The 15142-nt window shown below is 35.7% G+C and overlaps 1 protein-coding gene and 1 long non-coding RNA gene across 3 annotated transcripts; one reads left to right on the forward strand and one right to left on the reverse strand.

Annotated features, from left to right (window-relative positions):
- Positions 1 to 12862, forward strand: LOC109020280 (AUGMIN subunit 3). Of its 2 annotated transcripts, none has more exons than XM_019002708.2 (18): positions 1 to 310; positions 776 to 812; positions 1279 to 1382; positions 2701 to 2896; positions 3852 to 3918; positions 4470 to 4573; positions 4872 to 4953; positions 5986 to 6043; positions 6512 to 6643; positions 7242 to 7311; positions 8133 to 8190; positions 8311 to 8366; positions 8579 to 8731; positions 9549 to 9660; positions 9775 to 9916; positions 11216 to 11291; positions 11821 to 11916; positions 12608 to 12862. In XM_019002708.2, exons 1-18 carry the CDS (start codon positions 135 to 137, stop codon positions 12737 to 12739), a joined length of 1851 nt encoding a protein of 616 aa, XP_018858253.1. In that variant the 5' UTR covers positions 1 to 134; the 3' UTR covers positions 12740 to 12862. The 2 variants fall into 2 exon arrangements, with proteins under 2 accessions (XP_018858253.1, XP_018858254.1); XM_019002709.2 differs by having other exon boundaries at positions 5989 to 6043.
- Positions 12863 to 12879: 17 nt separating this feature from the next.
- LOC109020281 lies at positions 12880 to 14872 on the reverse strand. The gene is made up of 3 exons (XR_002000913.2): positions 13883 to 14872; positions 13484 to 13761; positions 12880 to 13422 (listed from the first exon to the last, which is right to left on the reverse strand). It is a non-coding gene; the product is annotated as an uncharacterized LOC109020281 (long non-coding RNA).
- Between the last annotated feature and the right edge of the window lie 270 nt (positions 14873 to 15142).

The raw sequence follows: 15142 nt of genomic DNA on the forward strand, positions 1-15142 counted from the left end.
ATTAAACTTTAAAATTTATTTGAAAGACACGTTTGGCCTTCCGTTTCTTGCCGTCCGAAGACCAAACAACTGATGAACATTTGTGAAATTGAAATGAAGATCTGATTGAGGGAGCGATCAGATTGGCGCACAGAATGAGTGGAGCGAGACTGTGCGCGTTGTTGGGCGAATTGGGGTACCAAGGGGCAGAGGGACTGGACCCTGACAGCTTCGAGTGGCCCCTCCAATACGACGACGCACGCCCCATCCTCGACTGGATCTGCTCCAGTCTCCGCCCCTCCAACGTCCTCTCTCTCTCCGAACTTTCCCAGTTACATTCCTCTCCTTTTCTCTCTCTTCGCCATTTGATTTTTCCTCTGTTATTGGTGAATTATATGCTTCTATGTATCTATATGTAAATTTCTGCTTTGTACTAATTAATTTGGAGTTGAGTTGGTGCCGCCATTTTTCTCGATTGCCAACTTAGATTAATAGCTTCTTCTTCATTTATTCTGCTGGCAATTCTCCTTTTTCCTGATTGTTTCTACACTTATTGTTTCTTGCTAATGTAACTGAGTTGGAGCATCGCTAATTGTTGTTTTCAGTTCTCATAGATAATATTACTGTGGCATAAAATTTGGGAGATCTATGAAGTAAGAAATAAAGTGAAAGCATACTCAGTTACTAGGTTTTCAAGTTATAGCCACTCTTGAGTGAACGTAAATCTTACATCATTGCAAACGATGTTGTTATATTGTTTTTCCCTCGAGTAACTTCTTGAAAATGTGGTGTCCAGGTATGAGCGATTTCTGCAAGAAGGCAAGCTATTGGAGGTAAATTTCTCATGCCCATCCTGTCAATTGCTCTCCTGTAAATCATAAACATTTGTTTGCTTGGGTGTTTCGCTTGTGAGCTTTTATTACTTGCTGCATGACACACTGAGTTTAAACTGGGTTTTCCCTGTTCCAATCCAAAATGACAAAATAGCCATGCAGCAGTATGAGCAAAGGTTGAGAGGGGTCTTCTTTTCAATTAATTTTTTGGTATTTTTTCTCCTCAGAAATTGTGTTGAGGGTGATTGAATTATGTTGAAAGAAGTTTGAGAAGAAAAAGGTTGACAGAAGTTTGGCCACGCTTTTTGAAGTTCAAGGGGGGATGTTTTGGCTACAGGCTAAACAACTTTGCTAATATGAGGCTTTGAGAGTTTATCCATTTGTTGTAATCTGAAGTATGCACTAAAACAAGTCAAGTACCTCTTTACACAATGCACATATTGATTACTCATTGACTGCTTTATAGGGGGAGGACTTGGACTTTGCTTATGATAGCATTTCAGCCTTTTCTGCCAGGCGAGACAACCAGGAGGCACTTTTTGGTGCTGAAGAAGGACTGAAAGATATACGGTAATTCAATTTGTTGCTCATTGATGTTTAATCCTTCTTGTTTCCTTAAGATAGATGATAAGGTGTGCCATAGGAAATCGTTGGTGATTACTTCTAGTTTGTATGTTATCATGTTGTACGTGGGTAAAGAGGGAGGTTACACAGGAGGAATAACTGTATATGCAGAATTTATGTATGAATTTTATTTCCCCCCCATATTATTTTTTTTGTAGACAAGTCTATAAAATATTTGAACTCATGCATCTCTCGGGGTCAAAATATCATTTTCCTTTCCTCAGTTTCCCTTGCAGTGCATCCTGCATATATATATTTTTTCTCTTTTTCATGTATCTAATTCATTTGAGGTGGGCTTTTAAACTGTTAGACCTCTCACTTTGGGAAAATATCTGACAAATGATATTCCTCCTAATCCAACCACCATGAGGCTTGTGGTTGTGTATGGCTATGGACAAGTTTTTTTACCTTAAAGCTTGATTAATTGCTTATGACTTGAGGAATAATTTGACATTTCTAATTTGCTGACGGTTGCTAAAACGCCTAATAATTTTTTCCTTTTTTTTTTGGATATGTAATATGATCGTCTCAATAAAGGAGAAAAGCCTAAGTATATAGGCAGTATACTATTGAATATAGTGAATAAAATCTACAAAAGAAATCAAAGAGACATTATTAAGAACATTAAAGTAACCAAGTTTCTTCTAATGTTACCCTTTTTATATGCCAATGTTCTTTGAGCCAAATGACTTCTCCTTCATTACGTTTTCATTCCTGAACTGGGTACTTTAAGTCATGTAAATTCTATTTTTTTAACCTTTAAATTTCTTAGCATCACGAAGTCATATAGCGTTTCATTTATTTTTGTGCATAGAGGCTTGTCACTTGAAATGCTATGCCAGGGGCAGCATATTGCAATTTTCCCCCCCATGGACATTTGTCTAGAATCAGGATGTATAATGGGGTATCTTCATTACAATTTGATGCTGAATTCAATAATTAGCTTTTCGGTTGCATTTGGTTTATTTTACATTTTTTCGAGGTCATTCTTTTGATGTGGCCACTTTTTATGGAAAAACATAATGAAGAGTAAATCCTTATTGAGGCCACCCTTCCCAGGATCCCACTTAAGTGGAATTGGCACATGGCAATAAGCATTTTCTAGTGACTTATGACTAATGTTCTATCTTTTGGCTCAGGAAGGTTAATTTGTTTGCTACACTCCCTGGTATCTTTTGAAAATAGGCTTGTTTTTGGTTAGTGGTGGTGAATTTTGGAATTCAACTTCCAATTCTGATGGATTATTTTTAAACTTGACCTTTAGGGATGCAACTTTGGCATATAAAGCTGAAGCTTTAGAGTTGCAGAGAGAGCTTAGGCATCTGCAGTCTCAATTTGATATGCTCAGTGGCCAAGCTTCGGCTTTGATCCAAGGTAGACGGGCACGAGTTTCTGCAACATCCATTGTCAATGGACACCTTACTGTACTAGATGATAGTCTATCGGCAAGAAATTTACAGGTATATATGCTACAACTATTTGAATACAAATATTTAACTCATCCGTTCTTATGATAATTTGTAATGTACAGTGAATAAATCCTGAATAAAAATTGATTGGTCGGTTTCTTGACATGGCTGGAAAGCATACTATTTAAAAATGGTGTCTGTACATATTGCAGGCAGTGATTGTTGAACAAATGAATTTTCCTATTTATTTGCAGTGATCACTTTAATATGGCATACATTTCCATATGTATCGGCTGTAATCTTGAAGCTAACATGATATGCATTATAGGATGACTCTGCTCTTAAAACATAAGCTGATATAATGAATTTGTACCAGTACTGTTAATGAAACTTCATATTGGATCTTGTGGACTTATGTATATAATGACTGCAAGCATTGTTTGCTAGCTAATGCGGTTCATTAACAATTTCGGGGCGTTTTCCCAGATACAATGTCCTGTAGTACCTAAGAATGAAACTTGAGAGAAAAGCCATAACTTGTTAAACCCCAATGGAAAGTATTCTTCATTACGGAATGGTTGGCCCTTGTTGCTAGATTTTATAACAAAGTAGAATTGTTCCTCTTTTAATCCTAACGTCACTGTTGTGATTTGTGTATATAAGGATATTCCTTTCTCTTCACTATTGCTATAAAAAAAATATTATTTACCTTTTTTTTTCCCATACAACAATTTCCTGTAATATTCCTTTACTTTTTCTAGTTCTGGTTTGTATCACCTCTAACTGCTCCTGATTATGAGCTTCTCATGCTACTGTCAATGCTCTTGTTGTGTAGCATGACACAGAAATACTTATTTTCAAGAATGTCAAGTTGGATTTAATCTTTTTGCTTTATCTGGTTGATCAGGGGTTTTTTTCATTTCATTTAAAGAAATAATTACTTGTGAAAATGTGGTTGATGCTTGTACATCTCAGAAATTTCTTGCATTCTTTAATTGTTACTTAGATGAACGCGGTTCTTGGAAGGATTGCTGCTACTGCACAGGAGTTGGCTCATTATCACTCTGGTGATGGTATTAATTTCATTTCCATTATTGTACTCTTACTTTCATCGGCTAATTTTAAATGCACCTTCAATGTTGTGTTCCCTAACTCTCCATCAAACATGTATTTTTAAATCAAATTCTTCATTTTTAAAATAATTTGTTGTTAGACTCTTTTTTGATATGATCACTTGATCGCATTTGGTATTGTGTTTGGTTTGCGCCTGACCAACCTAAATCCATTTCAATTATTACTTTCGATTTTTTTCTTCTTTTTCATAGAAAATCTTAATTTGATGTTGAAATTTCAAACTTATCACAGTTCATAGCCTAGTTGTTTTAACTGCACATCTTGATCTTGAACAATGCATTCTCTGCTATGAAACTTGATTGATATTTAGCTTCATGGATGTTGGTTGGTCAACGATATGTAGAATCGGAGATAATGGGGCTGATTCATTCTCAGCTGGAAAAAAGAATTAAAAGCACTTTTTCACGTGACAATATAGGCTCTGATTTATTTCATGGAACTTATAAAAATATAATTTTTTTATGAGCTTATTGCACTATTTGACTTGCAGAGGATGGGCTGTATTTAGCATACTCTGACTTTCATCCATACTTGGTTGGAGATACATCTTGTATAAAGGAGCTAAATCAGTGGTTTGCTAAGCAATTGGACACAGTATGTACATGAAACTCCTATCTTTTTTTTTTTTTTGGTTTAAAAATTTGCAAATCAAATAATATATGTAACTTAATCTTGATTGTGACAATGTGTTATTGTTAATTTTCAATTACAAATTATTTGTTGTAACATGTGGGTGGTTTTAAGTATTTAATGTGAGATTTCAAATTTAGATCCTGTGTTGTAATGGTCCCTGTTTATATGCACAGTACAGTGTTTTGGATGTCACATACTTGTTCATCTTGTAGGATTACTGTTGTAAATATTGATGATCTTCTTGTATCATTATAATTAGGGTCCTTTCCGATTAGTTGCTGAGGGAAAATCCAAATGTTCTTGGGTGAGTCTTGATGACATCTCAAATATCTTTGTACAAGGTATCCTTTCCTGTTGCTTCTATGGCTATTTTTTTCCTTCATTTTTCCCGCCTAGATTTCAATACATCTGGATTTGTTTGCATTTCTTCTACATATTGTTGGTTGCCCAAATGTATCATCGTCATTGACTCATTGGGTGGTCACCTCTGTGTAGAGAGAGGGAAGGAGGGAGGGAGCATTGCATTGTATTAATCACCTACCATTGTATTCTATTGATCACCTGGGATGGAACAATAAGTTATTGGCACTTGATTTTTTTGTAAGTCTTCAATGACGTGTTAAAATTACTGAGGATCAAAGCACATGGTTCATACACTGCAACTTGGTCTGTGCGCTATCCATAAAATGATTCTAAGTTCTAACTTTGCTCATATGGTGATCGAAGATATGAAACACATTGCAATTGGATGTGGTCTCTTTGCCATCCATAAAATTGTGATTTTAAGTTCTAACTTTGCTTAGATGGTGATGGAAGATATGAAACGCATTGCCATTGATTCTGAACGAACTTATGTGTTTCTCGTGTTAATTTCCAATTGACATGTTACATGTAATATTTGTTGGTTTTTCAATTGACATGTTGGGTTTTAACATGTAACATGTGATTGAAAATTAACATTTTCAATTATGATAGTTGCTATAAAAGGCAAAGAAAATAGAAATAAAACCCAAGGAAAAAAGAAAAGAAAAGAAGAAGCTAAAACATAAAACTATTTTGCCCCTTTGTTAAATAGTTTTAACAAAGGCAATGTGTTTGTAATTGAAAATGTGTAAATAGTTTTAACAAAGGCAATGTGTTTGTAATTGAAAATGTGTTATTGTTAATTATTCGTTGGGTTTTATTTCTATTTTCTTTGCCTTTTATAGCAACTATCATAATCTTATACCTCAATTTCCCTAAATTTGACGCATTTTTCTAGACAGCTATGCATAAATACAAGTTTTTAATCTGGAGTTGCATTGCATCATATATGTTAAGCTGCTATATATTGTAGATTAAAGCAACTTGCTTCCTTTGTTTCAACAATGCAGCAGATTTAGAAAAATCCCAACACCAACGTGTATCTGAATTGCAGCGGCTTCGTTCTATGTATGTGATTTATATCTAAATAACTTTCTAGATTACTTTTGTCCTTTTATCCACACACTGTTAAATTTTATCATCTTCTATTGGGACTAATGTTAATGGTATACTGGAGGAGTTTCTAATTTCATGGAAATAGGTTTCCAAATTTTTTGTCAGGACAAGAGAAATATCACGTGTTTTAATCTTGTAGAATGAAACAAGCTACAATGTTTCTGTTATATGAGACTGGAGTTTTAAAAGTTCTTGTTTTCTGGTCTTTCTTTTCCCTTGTATACCTCTCCCATCTCTCTTTTATGTGTGATGGGTGTGGCTGGTGGTTGCACATATTGATGATGAAACGCAAACACTATCTTGAATGTGACATGCTTACAATTTTGCATCTCTCTTGGTTTGGTTTCTTTCCTATTCTGTGGATTTTGTGATGATTGTCTAACTTCTGGAAGTACCATTGGGTGTTGAGTGTTGTGACAGATTTGGAACAAGTGAAAGACAATGGGTAGAGGCCCAAGTTGAGAATGCTAAGCAGCAAGCCATTCTAGTTGCACTTAAATCTCAAGTATCATCAGATGAAGCTCACATTCATGTTGATCTTCATTCCCTTAGGTACATGTTTCATATTTGACTTGTCAAGTCATCATGCTATTTTAGATGTTTGGATTTTTAACTTTTAGGTTCTGTATCACCTTTGTAAGATTGATGTCTAGAGCATAGGTGATATGTATGGGAAAACTTTAAGCTTGCTTCTTTCACCCAAAATAATGGAGCAAAATATTTGAATGAAAATGATATTACATTCCAAGCATTGGAAGTATAAACAATGTGGATTTTTTTTTTTAAAATATTAGCAAGCATGGTATTCTAAGTTTTAAAGTCAATCTTACGAGTTATTCGATACATATTCTTTCACTGCTGCAGTTGTTCCATTTTCGGAAAATTCTTTCTAAATAAAAAAATGTCTGCCTTCCCGTTTCTAAATATAGCATAGGCACATCCACAGAATAGAATCAAGCGTGCTTGCTCAATGTTTGTTTCAATATAAAACTATCGCTGACTCCCATTTAAACTTGTATACTCCTTATTGATGAAACATTGGTATCAATAAAAGATATCAATATGGTAAGTGAATGAGTTCCTCTAGAAATGTATTTTTACTCGAAGCACATGTTATATTCTTTTATTGAGTATGTTCCATAACATGCAGGAGAAAGCATTCTGAGTTGGTGGGAGAACTATCTAATCTTTTTCACAAAGAAGAGAGGTTGCTATCCGAGGTTGTTATCTGTATTTCCAAATTTTCCACATCTGTGCATCATGCCCTACATTTTGCAAATTAGTCTTCAATGCCAAACATGTATACCTAAATGAGTGTAGTATGACCTGTTTGAGCTTTGCTACATTGGAATCAATTACATCCAAGGCACTTTGCTCTCAATTAGATATGTATGAATTTCAAACAGATAATTGTTTCTTTTGGTTTTTATAATTTGTGGTGAAGCCATGAATGTTGGTTGTGTTATTACTTATCTGCTACCTTTCAAGTTGACATAATACTGCTCTGATGTTGGAAAATGCATTTAAGGAGAGCGAAACACATATTAGACTCCATGCACTGTTTGATCTTCTTGAGTTGGGTGTAGCATTTCCTATTTGCAAATAATGCATTGTTTTCAAGTGCAACGACTAAACATATTCTTCTGGATATGTGTGTCCATGTGATCTTTATTAGTTTGGGCTTTCTAATTATGTGCTGGTTTTTCATTCTTACAAATACATATGCCAATACCTACATGCACATATTGATTTCCTTGAGTTCAGGGTCGCCTTTATGACATCCTGTTATAACTGAACGTCCATCACATCAAGTCATGTCTCTTGTACTCTGTTTGGAGTTCATCAAATCTTTAAATATGGAACTAATATTCTCATTGTTTTCTCTCCTCCCTCGCCCTCTCTTTTCCAGGGTTTTCTCTTGTACACTTCCTATTTATTTGGATGCATTCCCATGTGCTTTAAATGATTTCTTAATCTCCAGATATGCTTTGTTTGGTTGTATTTACTGTTGTTTATTTTCTACTAAGTTCTTATTTTTCAGACTATTCCGGATCTTTGTTGGGAGCTTGCTCAACTCCAGGACACATACATTTTGCAGGGTATTTCCTTTTTCAGATTTGTTAGAAGAAAGAAAGTCTTTGTTTCCGGCTTAAATTTTTTAAAAGTATTATGCTTCAAATAAACCTTGCTGTTAAGTTAATGTAGTTATTTTTGTTTAGGTGATTATGATTTAAAGGTCATGCGCCAAGAGTACTATATTAACCGGCAGAAAGCTGTATGTTCAGCTTCTTTTTTAAATTTCTGATTATTCAGTTTTCTCTCTTTCAAGAAATGTTGATGAAACATGCAAATGAATAGTGTGCACTATGCCAAGTTTGGGGTTCTTTTTGTATTTTTTATATTACATTCTTTTTGCAGAAGTATGCGTGCTATTTATATTGATGTATCTCTTCCTAGGCATATAACATTCTTAATTTCTTTTTGCAGTTCATAAATCATCTGATCAATCAGCTTGCACGGCATCAGTTCTTAAAAATAGCTTGTCAACTAGAAAAGAAAAACATGCTTGGAGCATATTCATTGCTTAAGGTTATTGAGTCAGAGCTTCAGGCATACGTGTCAGCAACCAAAGGCCGAGTGGTACATATGTTTGTAGTTCTTGTTTTGTTTAGTCTTGTCTTTTTGTTGTTCTTTCTCTCTCTCTAATGTTACTTCCATCCATTGCTTCAGCAAGGCATATGAGCAGGCATGCAGACACTCATGCACGTGTGCACACACGAACACGCTCTATTGGAATATACCAGTTTTCATTTTGTGGTGCTGGATGCCATGCTATAGTGTGACTCTAGATCTAACTGAAAATGTACTTTAAACCTTGGGGTTTGATGTACAAGCAAAACTTTTTGCATGCAAGTAATGTTACCCTATTCCAGTTAACCACGGATGCTATAGCTAGTTGATTGCACTTGAAAATTGTTTATGCCTCCATGTTTGTTAGATAACTGCATGTTTTACCAAAAAGTTTACCAATGTGACAAGAGAAGTTGTGGATTAGTGTTTTTTAGTTTGCTTCCTGTCAGTCAGTAGTTCTAAAATTGGACATTTTGATGTTTGGCATCTAACCATGCATGCATGTCCAATTGTGAAGCTGTACCTAAGATGAGGAATGGAGACTGGTTTTCTTGGTAGCCCTCGACTCTTCTTCCTGTAGTCGCTGTTTAAATATCTCACAAGTTTTTTGCGAAGTAAATATTTGTTATATTCTACATGTGCATATGATTTTTGTCAAAACTGGGAAAGATTGTGCTTCGGATTCCCCTGGACTTCTTTCTAATATGTCTTATCTATTTTCCTTCCTCTCTTCTTTCCTTCTTAATGATATCACTTTAGAGGCTTCTCTTTCCTTTTTTGATTTTCAAGATTGTTTAAATTCAAGGTTGTTGTATGACCATGACAGGGTCGTTGTCTGGCTCTGATTCAAGCTGCATCCGATGTACAAGAACAAGGAGCAGTGGATGATAAGGATAATTTTCTGCATGGTGTTAGAGATCTTTTAAGTATCCATTCAAGTAATGACCGCAATGTTCTGTTTTCAATTACCAGATTATCCATTCAAGTGATGACTGATTTTTAATTTTTCAGCCTGTATATTAATTGTATTCTTGCTTTTACCATTTTCTTAGATGCTCAGGCTGGCTTTTCAACGTATGTATCAGCTCCAGGCATTGTTCAGCAGATATCTAGTCTTCATTCAGATTTGATGACCCTTCAATCTGACCTAGAGAGTTCTCTTCCAGAAGACAGAAATAGATGTATCAATGAGCTGTGAGTTATACCATTTTGTTTAAGATTTATAATATATTTACTAAAGCAGCCTTCCATACTAAGTTGATACTCTAACTGAATATTTGCTCTATATAATTGTGGTTGATTATGCAGGCTGACACTCTATTTAGCTTTCAGCTCCATGCAAAAATATAATGTTCATGAATTCTTTCGGTTCCCACCTAACTAGGTGTTTACTCTTTGTATACGCCCAGTGTACTTGGGCTTCGCCTAGTCTGCTATTGATATTAATAAAAAAATTTACTTCTAAAACAACAAATTTTTTAGGTTCCCACTAAGTACTGTAAGCTTATCAGAGAAAAAAACTAGAAGTGACGATCGTACTCCTCCACGAAGTAATTCTGCCACATTAATGACATCATGTTTATGATTGTTGTTATCATCTTAATCGACATAAGCCTTATGCTTTTTCTATATATCGTTGTGTGCATATTAATTAATGGATCCATGTATGTATATAAGTAATCTAGGCCCATGCTATAGCCCTAATCGCAAAAGATGCAGTCATATTTTGTGTACTCTTTACTATCGAGCTCATCAACTTTGGACATTTTCATTCGCATCTACAACATTATTGCATACATGGATACAATGATGCTCTCAAATGCTCTATCATGCTGAATGATAAAAATTTGGATTACAGGCCTACTGTTTCTCCGAAATACTTCTAATTGATAATGAAAATTAGAGGAGCATTATGTAATAAATTCTTGCGTCTCTTTTACACGACCTAATGTGCTTGAATTTAAAATGCAATTCTCATTTATATGCACAGTAGTAGTAAACATAACGAGATAGAAGAGAATCTTTCTCTGCCAAGCACTTCTAAACTAGTTTGATATTTGTTGCGACTGTGTTAGGTGATGTACTTGACATTTGTAATAGATGCAATATGATTATTATAGTAGTCACAGTTGTCAAATGCTTGAACTAGGGTTAGTTCAAATGAGCTCTAGTTCAAACGGCACCTCCTCCCTCCAATAAGAACAGGGTGGTGAGTGGTTTTGAGCTCAAGAAAGACTTGGGGTGCGTGTGTAATTTCCCAATTAATAAAAAATATTGGGGCAACTAGTAATTCTCTTAATCGATTTTACCACTCTCTATTTGCATCTGGCATCGTGGACGCATATTTCCATAGCCGTTTATTTTCAGTGATTTGGCCACTTTTTCCAATAAACAGCTGGCTTCAGCAACGTCCTTTTTGAGACAAAAAAAAGTAATGTTGAGCAAAATTTTCAATTCTTAAGTGCAACAAGTTGTTGTGTTGATTTTTTTCAGGTGCATTCTGATCCAAAATCTGCAGCAATTACTATTTGCATCTTCAACAACGGCACAACCAATACTGACTCCTCGGGTACATTTTTGTTTATCTGTTACAATGGGTTCTTGTCTATGTTCCACCTTATATTTTGCTATTCCCTTCTGTTTGTTTTTGTTTTCCTTTGTTATTTAATTATTGGTTTTGGAAACAATATGGTGGAAGCTTATAAGCTTGCAGAACACAGAACCAATCCCATTTATTTTGACTTGTGACAATGATTTCCCACATTTTCAAAAATGGTTTCGCATGCCATCTCATCTAATATTAACTAACTTCTGACTTGAAAATGAAACCAGCACTTTGATTTGGAATTTCTTCAAACTAACAGTGATTAAGAATTGAGAATCTTCAAAAGGTGACTGTAGTGATTGCACTATGTTTTCCGGCAGCTTATGGATATGGATTTTTATTTTCTCACTGAGTCAAAGTCATATTTAGCAGGAGTGATAGTTTTTTTCCTTCAACTTCTAACTGTGCCTTTTATAGCCATGGTCTCTGGATTTTGGTGTTTCTACAGTTTTCTTTATCTATCTGGTCTTGTGACATATGGTGCCTTTTCCAGCCATTAATGAAAGAGCTCGATGAAATGGAAAAGATAAATGCAAAACTCTCTGCTGCCGTTGAGGAGGTGACACTTGAGCACTTGAAGAAAAATGAGGTAATCTTTTGATTCTTTGACTATTGATGAGTTCCTTCTTGGATTGTGAATTCCTAAAGTGATAGGTTCCTGTCAATAACTATAAATGTATGTCTTGAGATAAATATCTTGGCCCCAAGTGGTTCAGGCAATTCATCTCCTCCTAGCACTGCATTTCAATGATCTTTTCAATCAATAAGCCGTTTTAGTAAGTCTGATGCTTTAATTGTGGTAATCTGTAGTTTTAAAACATTATGAAAAAAGTTTTCCTTCGTAAAATTCTTTAAATATCTGTTATATGAATAGTGTAGGTGCGTCCAGGAAACCCAATGCCTATGAAAATTGGAATTTTTAGTTACAACTATGTATCTTCTCTCATGACAGTTGGCCTTTCCTCTAGCTGGAGTCTTTTTTCTTATAGGATCCTCTAGCTACGAGAAAGCATGCTGCCTTCTTGTGCTAGAAGTCATACATGTGCAAATTATAACCGTTCTTGGACCAAAAGTCTTTTCTTTCCTTGGCATTCTTGGATCTAAAGTCAAACAATACATTAATACTTTTTAAATAATTAAGAATCACAAAAAAAAAAAAAGGATTAGGAATCACGATTATTCAATATCCCTAGGCATATTTGTTGTATGTTTCCCAGGTTCTGAAGGTGAATACTTTTACTGAATGTATGAATTTTTCGTCTCCATCCTGTGGCACACAGATTGTAAAACACCATTCTCAGGAAGTTGCACTTCAAAGGCGGGTGTTCGTTGATTTCTTTTGCAATCCTGAGCGTTTGAGGAGCCAAGTTAGGGAACTGACTGCCCGAGTCAGAGCTTTGCAAGTTTCCTAGTTCATCCTCATTGTACGTATACATTTTGATTATTGTGTGTAGTAGTGTCATATAAAGATTCAGTTATTGTATAACCAGACTCGGAATCAGTTCTGTTATTTATGCATATGCTCTTTCTACAAATAGGATTGCACTTCTTATTTTGTTTATACAGAGCCACAAAACCATCAATGCATGCATGTTACTCTGGTTCTCGTCTAAACAAGCGTACATGCATAACATGGGCATGTTACTAATGAAGAATTCAGAATATAACAAGAACTAGAGAATTCCCCAAGCTTCTTAAATAAAATTTGGGTATTGGCCTCTTGAAAAGAAAAAAAAATCCAACAACTAGATAATATATGAGTGGCACTTGGAGCCGGTCGGGTGTGTAATGTTGATTTACACCAGCTATTAAACAGTTGCCACGTGTAGATATCAGCTACATTGAGAATAGAACAACATGTATCAGATCAAATATTCACAGCATCTCCCAAAACGTGATGCCAGAAGATTGGGCCCCTCTCCTCCTTGCCCCATCGTCGGCCTCCTCTCGTCTCTCTGTGTTCTGTGTGAAAAAACCAATCAGTGTTGCTCTCACTATCCACTATCCCCTCAACCCTCGTCGGCCTGCTCCCACCATCCATTGTCTTCTAGCTCCTACCCCCACCCCCCATCGGCCTCCATCGATTGAAGAATATCTGAGGTTAGAAACTCAGTCGGTGATTGATAATAAGATAAACTAAATTCTGATTTGATTACCTATTAAATTTTGTTTGGTTGCTGAGAAAATGTGAGAAATCATGAGGCTTTGTTGAAAAATGCACACGATCTGTATGTGGATGGTTGTACATGATTTGTATGAAAGTTCAAGATCTGATAATACAACTCAGTCTGCAACAAATACAACTTGAATGCAGTCTGCAACAAATACAAGTTCTCTGGTGTGTTGGAACTTAGAATCATATGGCAGCTATGTTCTCTGGTCGAGCTATGTTGGAACTTGAAGCACTTGAATTAGTTGATCTCACATTGTTGAGCTGCAGAGAACTTTCAAAGTCACAAACTAACAATTTGTTCAACAAATGAATAGACTACTTCGTAAAACAAAAACCGGAGTTCCAACTTATCTCCCCACTGGTTAATTAAAAAATTACTCACCAGTTGATTACTAGCATCTGCCCTTCATGGTTTTTGATCGGTGGAGAACCTGAAGTAATTTAGGAAAAAAAATACAGCCGTATGCAGGAAAAAAAGGAAAGAAAGAACATGCCTCTCCTCTCCTCTCCTCGATGATTCAGATCAATCAGCCATGCAACACAACCTCGTTTTGTCTCTATTCTCTACAAATATACCAAAACCCACGCCGAATCCCCACGAATATAACTAACCCATTTGATAATTTCACGATTTTGGGCCACCAGCTTTCGGGTTCTCCACTTATCAAGAACCATATTATTGCCTTTGTATGCAACTAACAGAGAATTGTTCTGTGGGAGAGGAGAATCGGGAGGGGAGGGGAGAGGAAGAACAGAGAATCGGGAAGAGAGAGGAGAGGGATAGAGTTGAGTCCGTGAGGTAAGATCCATTAGAAGAAAAATATATTTCATACATGTTGCAATCCTATTGGCCGGTGTGAAAATAAGGATTACACCCGACCGATTTTGAGCTTTTCCCATAATATATATCAAAAGAAAATCTCCAGAGAACTAGTTTTCATGTACATCTAAGGCTTGACAGAAGCCACTGTTTGTGTCTGTCGTTCAGTAAAGGCGGCACTACCGAACCTCAACAGCCAGGGCTTCCCATGCATTGATCTTCTTGGAGTCGAAGTTCCAACAACTGCTGTTTGTGCTGTCTTTATTAGGCTGTGAAGATTTGTGTGGTGCACTAGTAGTACTTCTGTGTAGGTGGCACTTGAATGAGCCTGCATGAGTGGTCGGAGCACAAATGCGCTCAAATCTTCTTATAACCAGCACTCGGTTTGCTTTGTGTAATGTAAACCTTTGCAATCTTCTTTTGCATGCGCTGCCATGACTACTGATTCCTCTTCCTGAATCTCTGAGCTCTTCAAATATACGAGGCCTGAAACAAGGACAATTAATTAGGCGATTGAGCAAGTGGCAAATTCATTGCGAGCTTGACCCATAAGCATTCACATGATATCCTCGTACAAATACTTCACGAGTCACCCTTTGTGTAATATAGTCTCTAGGTTAAATAAAAATCTAAAAAAATTAATACCTTCGGACGTTGATCCGAATGGAATATTATAGTACGTTTGGGTGTTGAGAAGTGTTGAGAATGTTTGTGAATAGTAATGAAAAAGTAATGAAAAAGTAATAATAAAATATTAAATAATAGTACAAAGTAAGTAAAAAGTAATGAATAATAGAAAAGTAGGTAAAAAGTAATAATAAA

This window comes from Juglans regia, chromosome 14, assembly GCF_001411555.2.
Source record: "Juglans regia cultivar Chandler chromosome 14, Walnut 2.0, whole genome shotgun sequence".
In the NCBI taxonomy this organism is placed as follows: domain Eukaryota; kingdom Viridiplantae; phylum Streptophyta; class Magnoliopsida; order Fagales; family Juglandaceae; genus Juglans; species Juglans regia.